Here is a 13,370-nt window from a genome sequence, read left to right as displayed (position 1 = left end):
ACGCAGTATTGCAATCTGTAGTCAATCAGGACCTAAAACACTCAAAGAAACCACAGGAGATAGGGAGACACTTATCAACAAAATAACGACCTTCAACCTAAAAAACCCATGTACTTGAAATAATCTGGCAGCAGCCTAAAAGCAGACTCAATATCCACTTTAGCCAACAGAGGTCCTCATTCAGAGCCGGACGCTCTGAGCAGAGCGCTCGCTCTGAATGAGGGCCATCCTCCATAAAAATGGAGCGTCCTCCTGGACGCTCATATAGCTGTGGGTCACCACCCACAGCCTATACGAGCGTGCAGGATGATGGTCGCGATGGTCTTGACCATCGCGACCATCGCCAGTGCGACCAGAAGCCTGTGGTCGGGGTTTTCGACCACAAGCCCTGGAGTGATTTTGGCTCTATCAGAGCCAAAATCACTCCAACTGACATCACTAGTGATGTCAGTGGGCCAGCTTCTGACGGTAGGCATTCCCTTGGGAACGCCCCCGTCTGGGAGGCACGCCCCCGGGACACGCCCACCAAAGGGGGCATGCTGTCAATCAACATCGACAGCACGCCCCCTTTGATCAGACACAACGAACAAAGGAAAGTCCTTCGCTCGTCGCGTCTCGCGCATGCGCACGACGGAGCTCCCTCCGCCGTGCGCATGCTCAGTGCAGACCATCGACCCACTTGCGAGCGGACAGCCGCTCGCGATTGGGTCTGAATCAGGCCCAATGTCTCTTATCCACACCCTTAAACTACACTCAAAGCCTGCTCGAATGACTGGTAAACGGCACGATTATCCAAAGGATCTAGCGTGTCATTCACAGATCCGCTTTCCGGGTAAGACAGACACTCTATCAATCTGAACTTACCCAGGTCTTTCTTCAGCACTATCCCTAAAACAGAAACACATAAACCCTAAAGCAGAGGAAAAGTAAATGGACCGCACATGCATACAAGTCCAACATCCGCTGCAACTTTTACCCCTGACGATATTACAAAAATTCTGCACCAACTTTAAATTTTGCTTTGCAATAACCATGACCTCACGGGATAAAGCCAGATGAAAAACCTCCATAAAACCTTTTAATAAAAAGACCGCCTCCACCTTTACAGGATAAAACCAACCTTGAAAAATTGAACAATTAATAAGGGAGGGACCCTTAGCAGCTCCCCATTGCTCGCTACAGGCCACTGCCGAACTACTGGAACAACTGCAGTCTTTGGTCAGATGACTGCCGCCACAGAGCATTTACAGTAGGCTTGCTAATATCTACAGGTCATACCTCTGTTATACTGAGCGTTGTTAAACGCATAAGTGGTTGAATTGCTAGAATAATCAGATATGGGATGTTGTGCTGTGGGGGAACAACATGCTCATCGGATCCAGATATAGACGCAGGGTTGCCTTAACAGCAGTGTGGGCCCTGGGCAAAGCAATGCACTGGGGCTCCTACCCACCCGTTAATGGGAAAAAAATGAAAATGGTCAATAAAATTAAACCCTCCTGCATGCCCATCAGACCTCCTACACATGCAGAGAGACTCTGTCTGACTGGTCTGAAGCCGGCGGATGAAGTGAAACTGGGACTGAGGTGAGCACTTGTCACGGGGGGGATGGGGTGGGGGAGGTTAGATCAGAATACAGTGCACCGGCGGCCAGCTTATTAAAATATCACAAATTTACCAACTGGCCGTGGCTGCAGGGGGGTGGGTTGGTGGGTCCCTACAAGCTTCGGGCCCTTGGGCAACTGCCCAATAAGCCCAATGGAAGAGAAGGCCCCGTATAGACGGTCCAAAAGTTCTTGGGAAGCAGTTGTCTGTCCCGTATTGTGCGGAGTCTATGATGTCTCTGATTGCGCCGCCTCTGGAACCTTTTGAGCGACCCACGACGGAGCAGGCTCTGTTTCTCTGGAACTTGAAGCAGGCAATTCAACAGCAAGCATACCCACAGGAACAGCCAAAGGTGGAAGGGGGAACTGCAGCAGGAGGGGGTGGCATAGGATCCATGGGCAGAGCAGGAGGGGTGAAGAAAGAGGAGCTGGGGCAGAAGGGGGCGGGATGCACACAGTTGGGGCAGTGACCGAACAATGAGGTAAAGGAAGTGAGGGCTGGAAAGTCTGGTAATAACCAGCAGGTGCCTGACAAAAGGGGTCAGAGGCTGAACGGTATGCTTAATTAAGGTCCTGCCATTGCTTTGGATACTTTGTTTGTAGATAATGCGCATGGGTTTAAAGGTTTGCACATGTGAAGTCCGGAAAATGATTTGGGGCCCTCTCCACCGATCCAGTGATACCACTCAATTTTCTTACCCTATTTACGACTGACACTGATCCCTATATACAGGTCACACTGACATCACACGCCTGAAAAACATTGACCCTATGCACAGGTCACACTGACATCACACGCCTGATAAACACTGATCCCTATACACAGGTCACACTGACATCACACGCCTGAAAAACACTGATTCCTATACACGGGTCACAATGACATCACATGCCTGATAAACACTGATCCCTATACACAGGTCACACTGACAACACACGCCTGAAAAACACTGATTCCTATACACAGGTCACAATGACATCACATGCCTGATAAACACTGATCCCTATACACAGGTCACACTGACATCACACGCCAGATAAACATTGATCCCTATACACAGGTCACAGTGACATCACACGCCTGATAAACACTGATCCCTATACACAGTTAACACCTATATCAGACACTTGACGCACATTGATCACTATATACATATACACCTACTGTATATCATATATCACACACCTGATACACGCATATCACTCTACATAGGTCACACTAATATCACCCACTGATCACTACACAAAGGTCACTGACATATCACACACCTGATACCTATGGGCCTAATTCAGACATGTACATAAACCCGATGTTACATATAGTCCACATCGGGCAGTGTGTACCCGCTATGTCGCTGATGATGCGTGCACCCGTGCATCGTCAGCAACATCTCCCGTCGGGCCTACATCGATATCATCAGCGGGGGCCATGCTGCCGAATGCACAGAGGCACTCCTTTTTACCGGTGTGCCTTCCTCTGTGATCACTAATGCCCTAACAAACTCCTTTATTGAACACTACACATGACACCAAAATGTGCACAGATGTGTCCTCCTCTGTATTCAGTACCCCTGCCCTACAGGGAACACAATTTAATCCTCTACAGCTGCTAAGCCAGACCTTGTTTATTAGGAAAATACCTTCCCTTTTCTTTGTGTGTGACCTACACCAATGAAGTGCCAGCTTTACCTAACAGAACCAACCAAATACCAATGTCTGATTATGGCACATGTATAAATCCCCAGCAGGATAAGCTCGGTTGTGTGCATTTTAATACAGATTATGAGGTACAGTTGTATGTTGTTCTAACATTAATTATATGAATTATATTATTTAAGAGCATAGACTAAGAATTGAGATGAGTCAAGAATATTAAGGGGAGGATCCAGATGCTGATGCGAGGTGGGCCTGTGTGCTTTAAATGCCAGGGCCTATTTTTAGTCCCAGTCTGGCCCTGAGTATGACTGACATGGTGATGGTGTTTTTGGGCAATCACGGAGCATTAAAAAAATCAGGAGCATGTCGGTCTTGTTTTGTCGATGTGCCAAAGCCAGTGGCTGCGTCCTTGGATGCAGCTTCACCGGCCCGGCAGCATGGTTTTCCTGGATATCCAGAGTAACCTGAGGGTTACTCAAATGTCCGATGGTCATGCAGTTGATCCGATGGCTGCATCTTCGGATGCCGCATCAGATCAGAGAAACCAGCCTGCGGATTTTGAATATTTTAACACAACCGCTGCTTACAAAGATGCAGGGACTGTGCTACTGCATCCATCACTGACTATGGACCTCTGATCACTATACATAGGTCACACTTATATCACACACCTGATACACACTGAACACTATACACAGGTCTCACCAATATTACTCTTAATTAATTACTATTAATGTTCTCCTGGTGAACTCAGGTATGCAATAATTACCTGAGACTGGGCTTGATGGAGGTGTCTGGCAGGTGCCCAGATCTGCCTTCCCTTACCTGTTAGCGGAAGCAGCCTGTGTCTCCCCAGCCAAGCACATGCTGCTGTGTGCTGGGCTGCAGTAGGACCAGGGAGGCTGTGTAGGGGAGTGGGGAAATGATCACACTGCCTTCTATACCCCTGCATCCTTACAGTGGCATAACTACCGGGGGTGCAATAGGGTGCGGTTGCTATGGGGCCCAGGCTGCCTCCAGGGCCCGCCACTCCCCCTGCACTCAGTCACACACAGAATGGGTCCCCAGCAGCAGCAGATAGGGCCACCAGGCCAGTTCTCACTAGGCCGGTCCCCTTGGCGGCCAGCGCCCGCCCAGTGCACCCTTCATTGAATGAATGAGCCCTGTCCCACTGCCATGATAGGAACTCTCTGATCTGGTAGCTGCACAGTGCAGCAGCTCAGTGACGACAGCCTCCCAGCCCGCCCTTCAATAGTTTGACCCACCCTCCCCCAAGCCTCCGCTCTTCCGTCCCGCTGTCGTGATCGAAGCTTAGCTTCGATCAGTCAGCTGCACAGCTTCTGCGCAAGTGCAGAAGCTTAGTGACATTTAAAAAAAAAAAAGGAAATGCCTGATGAGGGAGCTGCTGCCCAGCCACAGCAGCACCTCCCATAAGCCTCAGCCCATCCGCAGCCCACCTCCTGCACGGGCACACAGGCAGCAGACACAGCACAGTGCTAGCTGCGAGCTGCCAAAACAAGAGGAGGTGGTGGCAGCTGCCAAATACTACTGTGCTGCGTCACCAGACAGACTTGCACCAGCAGCAAAACAAAATAATCTTTATATATAACATAATAAAGTAAGTCTACTCTAATCTGTATTATTGATATGAGATACATAGGCCCCCCAGGATTCAGCCAGAGTCCCCTGTCAGACAGCGCCAGAGACACCCGGCTGGCCAGAGAAGGAAGAAGAATGGCAAATGGGATTTGTAGTTTATCTTTTACTGCTCACACTCTGAGCAGTTAAAGGTAAACTACAAATCCCATGAGACCATTAAGAACTTTTCAAAGATGGCCGCCGCTGGAGCTAGCCAGCAGATGGGCTGTCCATGTCCAAGGCTGTGTACACTTCAGTGCAGAGCGCGGACTGTGCAATCAATGAGGCAGTTTAACACACCAAGGCCCCCATTTATTTATTATCGCAATTCTGGCCATGACATTACCACCCATGATCGCATTGCAATAGGCGATCATAGCGCTCGGATGTATTATCCAGCACATGCAGGGAGAGGGGCTTCAAAAGAAGCACATGCCTGCAATGTGCCTGGAGTGCTCCCGGGGCTGCTGTGCATGCGCACTCATGCTGACTGCACATGTACGGGTGCCATAGCCAGGGAGAGTTCCATAGGAAAAAATCAATCAAAAGTTCCTAAAAAATTATAAACACACTGTTATTTTACCTGCCGATATGTGTACTGTGCAGTGACGGTGGCAACCTTAAGGGTCCGCCTGAATATTTTTGAGATCTCGCCCTCTTGCGCAGTGGGTGGGCCAGCCAGGAGGCAAGACACAGTGCATCAAGACTAGGCTTCACAAGTACCGCTATAGTACATTTGCCCTTTGGAGCTAGTGTTTTTAATATATGTCACACTTGAGGGTTGGTGTAGGTAGGAACAGGCGTGGGAGATCAGAGATACGAGAAGGAACTTGGGTGGCTTGAGCCAGGACTTCCTTATGTAATGATGTGACGAGATAGAGAATTGAAGAACTTAATTGATATGAGTCCGATATTAATGAATTGATGAACTTGATTGGTTGGGAACGATGTTGATGAATTGAAGAACTTAAATGATAACCATCTGATGTTGATGAGTTGAAGAACTTGATCGGTTGAGACAGATGTTGATGAATTGAGAAACTTAATTTATATGAGTGTGATGTTGATGAATTGATTAACTTGATCAGTTGTATACCGCGATCAGCTAGTCTGGGAGCAATGCTCTGAGTGGAGGAAGAGCATCAGGTGACAGAGTTCAATATGGCTACGCCTATACTGTTGTTTAGGAGGGAACTCTGGCGTGTCAACCATTTTTGTGGACACCATTCCAATGTCATCCCTTTGACCATGTCGATCTTTTGCAGCATGCGCAGACCCCAAACAATCAGATTACATACTAATCTGAATCAGACCCGGAGTGCACTCTCCAGTCTCTGGATATCGCGCGTGTCTGGCTGCTCCTATACTACTTTGGAGTCTGGGCTGTCCTTCTTCTGTGCACAGACAGTGATAGATTCGCCAGGAATTAAAATCCCTCTGGAGTCCAGACAGATCTACTAATTTCCGGACTGTTCAGAGGAGTCCTAGATAGGTTGTAACCATAAGTGGATGCAGGAATCCACCTACTCTTCCTGGAGCAGTGTTTCCCAACCTCGGTCCTCAAGGCACACTAACAGTCCAGGTTTTAGTGATATCCATGCCTGAGCACAGGTGGTTAAATCAAAATAACTGCAGTACTAATTAAAACACTTGTGCTCAAGTATGACTATCCTTAAAACCTTGACTGTTAATGTGCCTTGAGGACCGTGGTTGGGAACCGCTGTCCTGGAGCCTAGGGAACTCCCGAAAAGATTTTGAGTAGTTAAGTATGCCATTACTACTCTTTAAAAAAAATGACCTAACCTGCAGATCCCCTGCAGCCTCCAGGCAAATCACAATATATGATACATAAAGAAGTGAACCAGCAACCATTAACAAATGTCATATATCCTTAATCTAATAAAAGAAGTTAACAGCTGCTTGGACATTCTTTCTAGATTGTTTTAGTCATCTGTAAATGTTCTGTGGCTATTAGTTGCCTAGAGCACAGTACATTCATATAGTAAGTGCACTGCATTTGCAGCAGAGCTGTATCATTAACACTGCAACATTGATTGTCTGGTGATATATCACTTCCTTTTTTTAACAAATGTCCAGCCAACAGAGTGGGTGTGGCCAGCCCAAATAGGACATGGAAGAGTGCAAAACTTAGGCAACTTTAGTGCATGTTTGTCACATTTTACCCTCAAGATGAGCAATGTCCCATAATGCATGAGTAGTGACTTCTGAGTGATTTATACTTGCCTACCCTCCCGGATAAGCCGAGAGGCTCTCAAAAATCGGGTGGCACTCCCAGTCACCTGGAAAGGTGGACAAATCTCCCGGGGGCTGCATCCACCCACTTCCCCAGTGAAGTGGGTGGCACAGGTGGCAGATTAAGCAATTCTGGGTGCTACAATGATGCAATTGTGCCGTCATGCTCCCAGACCTGCCCAACAATGCCCCCAGACTAGCCCACCTCCACCGAGCCCCACCCCCTGCAGTGCCGACCTGGCTGCTTCCTCCCGGAGGAGGCGGCCAAAAGGTCGGCAACTATGGCCAAAGGCATAGATAAAATTAAAGTGTCATAGGCTAAAGACCACCTACAGTACCTTGCAGCTTGTATTTTGGTTGGTGTGATGCACCCCTGCTTTGCATCTGTAACTACTCCTGAGCAGCACAGGGAAGCGGAGTCCATCCATGTGGAAGGTTTGCATTGCTTTACTAAGTAAATATGCTATGTAATCTCGGGGTTAATCTTAAAGTCTCTTTAAAAAAAATTGTCCCAAAAACTGCATTTAAAAAAAAATATTAATTATATTTGTGTTTTTAAAACAACATAATTTTCATAACGTTATGAAGATAGCAATGAAGCAAAAAAAAAATATTTTTGCTAAAAGCAAGAGATCCAGTTCAATTATATAACAATCTAATTATCATGATGATAAATGTGTTGATGTTAATATTTTTATCATCACTTTTTTAAATGGTTAAATGATTTTAATCAGAGTAGGGGTTGTGGCAGTAAAAGTGCTGCCATAATAAATGACGCAGTTCACATCAGGAAGCCTTCACTGATGAAAGCCAGTGAATTTTTTTGCCATCAGGGATATCAACGTCAGCAAGATTTGCTTAAAATGATTCAAATCCAAAGATTACGCTTAATGCTGGGCACATACGTGGCAATATACCGCTTGCTCTATCGATGAGAGATATTTTGTAAAGTGCATAGGCGGGAGTTTACACCCGATATGCCTGTGAACGCCATCGACTGTGCATGCATCTTGGTTGCATTGTGCATGCACCAAGGTATCTTTGCTATGCCGCTTGCAGAGAGGATTTGTTCACAAAGAGATTGACAGTCAGGAACTTTTTGTGGGAGTTAACAGGGAGCGGCGGCAAAAAACACAGGCTGTCCCGGTTGTTTTTAGGCCATGACGTAGCCTGCGTCTGCGATTCATGTAGATAAAGTGGTTCCGACTTCTCAGTTCAGACGGCCATTCTGTGTGACCATAGGGCTATTCTGATGGCTGATTGTCGAATAATCTGCAGAGGTGGCTGCGTATTTGTACGCACTTCGAACTGTGAAGCTGCCGGTGAGCATCTCAATACGTTTCAAGCTGGCTACAGCATTAGCAGATTTTCACACTGGAGCAGAATGTGGGATCACAGCTGTGAATACAGGGCTTGATTCAGACCCGCTCACGAGCGCTGAGCGCTCGGAAGCGGGTCGGTGGTGCCCAAGTGCTCATGCGCACGACTCCGTCGTGCGCATGCGCGAGAACCGAATAACGACTGCCAAGCCGTCATTATGGGTCTCGCACCAAAAGGGGCGTGCTGTCGATGGTGATTGACAGCACGCCCCCTTTGGTGGGCGTACCGGAGGCGTGGCTGCCCAGACGGAGGCGTTTCCATGGGAGCGCCTACCGTCTGGGGCCGGCCCCACTGACATCACTAGTGATGTCAGTGGGAGTGCTTTTGGCTCTGATAGAGCCAAAAACACTCCTGGGCTTGCGGCAGCGAGACCCTACCGCAGGGTCTCGTCGCAAGCCCGATGGTCGCGATGGTCTTGACCATCGCGACCATCATTTTGACCGCTCGCTATAGCTGTGGGTAGTCATCCACAGCTATGCGAGCGGCCAGGGGGCCGCTACAAAAAGGAGCAGGGACGGCCCTGATTCACAGCGAGCGCTCTGTCAGAGCGTCCGGCTCTGAATCAGGGCCACAGTCCCTTCCATTCCAAATGGCCGAGATGTAGGAGAGCTCCCTGGGGCTGTCCCATTGCTCCCCTTGCATAAAGACCACAGTTGCAGGTACCGGGCAGTCTGTATTGACTTGCTTCCAGCCGAAGGTGACATTGAGGCGCCACGAGGAGCTCTCCATAATCTTGACCATTTGGAATGGTAGTGACTTTAGTAAATATAACCCTCTTAGAGGTGTTTTGCTGCATTTGTGATACAAATAAGAAGCTACATTTAAAGGGAAAGATGGTACTCTACATCTCCTGGAATGGCTCAGTCATGCCACAGAGAGCCACAGGTTGGCCAGGCAGGTACTAGGTGTGAGAGGCTTTTTCACGAAAAACGGCTTATCGTGCGAATTTGTACTTATTGCGCTATCCTATTAGCCTTGTTTTTTTTCGTGGGTGCAAATTATCCAAAGCATAAAGTCATGAAAAGTTTTCACCATCTCCTGAGCAGGTGAAAAGTTGGGGAAATTCCCTATTTCAAGGTAAAAATTTCGAGACTTGGTTCAGAACCACTAGGACACTCTCATTAATGACTAATTAGGCAAAAATAATATTTTAATTAGCTTAATTTGGCCAATAATAACATGTCAGTTTTGTGGTGAAAAAGTGCAAAATGCAGGAAAATGGGTTAAATAATGTGGGACAGGTATATGGGGATGCAATATGAATGGGACAGGTGTTTTTAAGATTGCAGGTGGGTGTTAAAGGCATAATTTGAAGGTTTCTTTTAAAGTGTCTTTAAATGACACAAATACTTTATATACTTACTAACAGGCAGGGGTTAAAGTGGGCCAGAATGGGGCAGAACTGCGTTCCGTCACTTCTATTTGGAGACAGAACCAGTTCCACCTTCACAGACCCACCTTAGCCCAGCGCCACAGGGAGACTCCATTTGCCGGGCCCCGGCTCCCTCCCTGCAGCACCAGCGGCAGCTGGAGGCTGGAGCTCACTCCTGAACTCCGCCTTCCGACTCCCGCAATGCACTATGACAGAGACGTTAGCTCCTGCAGTGCACTATGGGAGAAACGTTGGCTCCCACAGTGCACTATGGGAGAGACGTCTTGAAGTCTCTCCCATAGTTAGAGGAGCAGCCACACGGACCAGACAGCAGTGGACGCGGGAGCGGGGCTTAAGGTATGTATTAGGTTGTTTTATTTTTTATTAAGCGGCTTCACTATAGGGGGCATTACTACTGGGGGCACTACTGAAGGGGCACTACTACTGGGGGCATTACTCTGGACAATACTACTGGGGGCATTACACAGGGGACTTTAATATTGGGGGCATTACTCAGGGGTGCTACTACTGGGGGCATTACTTAGGGGGCACTACTACTGGGGGCATTACTCAGAGGGCACTACTACTGAGGGCATTACTCAGGGGGCACTATTACTGAGGGCATTACTATTGGGGGAATTATTCAGGGGAACTACTACTGGGGGCATTACTCAGGGGTACTACTACTGGGGGCATTACTCAGGTTGCACTACTATTGGGGGCATTACTATTGGGGTCACTACTATTGGGGGCACTACTACAGGAGTCATTACTATTAGGGGCACTACTATTGGGGGCACTATTATAGGATTACTAATGGGGGCATTGCATAGGGGGCACTGCATTAGGGGGGCTCTGCATAAGGGGCACCACTACTGTGGGATCTGCATAAGGGGCACTGCCACTGTGGGCACTGCAGGGGCACTACCACAACTGGGGGCACTTCATAAGGGCCACTACCACTACTGTGGGCTCTGCATAAGGGGCACTGCCACTGTGGGCACTGCAGGGGCACTACCACTAGTGGGGGCACTGCATTAGGGGCACTACCACTACTGTGGGCTCTGCATAAGGGGCACTATCACTGTGGGCACTGCAAGGGAACTACCACTACTGGGGGCAGTGCATAAGGGGCACCACTGCTGAGGGCCCTGTATAAAGGGTACTACTGTTGGGGGCACTATTCCAGGGGGATTACTAATGGGGGCATTGTATAAGGGGCACTACCACTACTGTGGGCTCTGCATAAGGGGCACTACCACTGTGGGCACTGCATAAGGGGCACTACCACTACTGGGGGCACTGCATAAGGGGCACTACTGTTGGGGGATTACTAATGGGGGCATTGTATAAGGGGCACTACCACTACTTGGTGCACTACATAAGATGCACCACTACTGAGGGCAATGCATTAGGGGCACTACCACTACTGTGGGCTCTGTACTTGTTTTATATCATTATTTGACTGATTTAGAAATATGCATATAACAGCCAAACACTTTTATTAAGGCCAATAATACACTTTTATACTGTTATACTATATCACTTTGCCTCTTTATGAGGTACAGGCAGATTTCCACATTTTCACCTATACTTATCGTGGGAAAAACCAGGAAGAATTTTTGTGCGAATGCCACATCACAACTTTTGGATTTGAATTGCAGGAAGAAAGGGTGTGCGCATAGACTCCATAAGCCAAATTCACACACAAAAAATGACCACATAATCGTGGCTAATTGAATTACCCCCCCAGAGTCCTTACCTGAAGGTGCTATTATAATTAAAGGCTCTGAGCTCTACTTCAGGTAATATTGCTTGCTATACAAGGTGTATTAGATAACAGCCAGCGTATGTAATTGTGAGACATGACACCACTGATTAATCATTTCTCATAGGCAGTACTAATTATGGACACATCATTCTGCACACACACCAGTATGTATGGATGCTTCAGAATGGATATGTATTTAACCTGTTGTTTTATTTTCACAGGGATGCAATTATTACCACCTCAGTAAATTCTCTGACAAGCTTTTTCTCTGGATTTGTCATCTTCTCCTTTCTTGGCTATATGTCACAAAAGCACAACGTGGCTATAGGTGATGTAGCTAAGGATGGTATGTATATACAAATATCCATATAGGTTCCTAATGTGCAGTTAGGTCTGGGCTGTAGTACTAATACTAAAGGCCTGTTGCAATTCAATATAAAAAGCCTTCAATTATCTTGTCACAATAATTTGTTTAATAATGTCACACGCATTGACCAAAGAAGTTGTTTCATTTTCATTCATGTTGTATTTATTGCCAGGTTTCTGAGTTATGAATTGTGATATTCTAAACTAGGAGTAACAATTTTTCACAATTCGAATTTTAGTCATTGGAGGGAAAATACCACTTAATGTATGCAAAGCTTTCTGAAGATAAAGGGCATGGTGATGAATTGGTTGCCTCTGTGACCACTTTTCTGTACGGCTGTGGCAGCCTGCTTCCTAATATGCTAATGCCAAAATCTGCCTTTGTATACTAAACATCCACATGACTGCATGTGGAAACCTATTCATCATTAGTATCAGGACATACACCAGCCCCATGCCGGGTGCAAATTATCTTGCATGAAACAGACATTCCCTTTGATATGTTCTATATGTATAGCACCTACAGGGCTGAATTAAGGGGGGGGGGCGACAGGGGCGGTCGTCTCTGGGCCCCCACACAGGGTCGGTGTGACCCTGTCGGGAACAGGTGTCCAGTGGCACCTGTTCCCGGATTGAGGCTCACTGCCGCGATCCGGTGTTACTGTATGCAGCAGCACAGTCAGTGTTGCTGCATACAGTGCAGTGCGGCTCCCGGATCCCTCTCATCAGTGTCACGTGACTCATTACGTCTGTGACGCTGCCTGATGAGAAGACTATGGAACAGCTCTGCTGGGAGGTCACGCCTGCACGACGTCACTCAGGTGAGTAATCAGTGGCGGAGCAATAGGATCCGTGTGGTTTGGGGGTAGGAGGGTGGTAGTCTCAGGGTGGCCAAGGGGAAGGGGGGGTAAGCTCCGTGTGACTAAGGGAGGCGTGTGCCTATGTAGGCATCGTGTGGCTAGGAGGAAGGGGAAGGGGTGGCTTTGTAGGCTCAGTGTGGCTTGAAGGGGGCCCCCACAATTTAGTTGCCTGGGGCCCCCACAAGCCTTAATCTGGTCCTGAGCACCTAGGAGGATAACAAAAGGCACCAGTGGAATTGTAAAATGGAGTTTAGGCCACACAGTGATCCTTAACCAGGCTTGCAGGTTTATTGAGGAACAGCGATAACATACTGTACAGAGCAGTGTCGTGACTATGCAGCAGTGGTAATATCAGCGGTTACAGAGTTAATAGATACTTACAACCTTAAGAAGCTAAGTGCATGTTCATGCAGCACTGCGACACTCAACACAGTAAAGCTCACATGGCGGCCATCTTGCTAAAGGTGCCT

The 13,370-nt window shown here is 47.7% G+C and overlaps 1 protein-coding gene across 1 annotated transcript in view; it reads left to right on the top strand.

Annotated features, from left to right (window-relative positions):
* Positions 1-13,370, top strand: part of SLC6A3 (solute carrier family 6 member 3) — a 192,608-nt gene that overhangs the window by 75,918 nt on the left and 103,320 nt on the right. The window contains exon 7 of the mRNA XM_088476325.1: positions 11,896-12,020. Within this exon, the coding sequence (XP_088332451.1) occupies positions 11,896-12,020 (125 nt within the window). The remainder of the gene's footprint in view (positions 1-11,895; positions 12,021-13,370) is intronic.

This window comes from Taudactylus pleione, unplaced genomic scaffold, assembly GCF_031769625.1.
Source record: "Taudactylus pleione unplaced genomic scaffold, aTauple2 ptg000186l, whole genome shotgun sequence".
Taxonomy (NCBI): Eukaryota; Metazoa; Chordata; class Amphibia; order Anura; family Myobatrachidae; genus Taudactylus; species Taudactylus pleione.
Note: the sequence above shows the minus strand (reverse complement) of the source record. Positions and strands in the feature narration are given on the sequence as shown.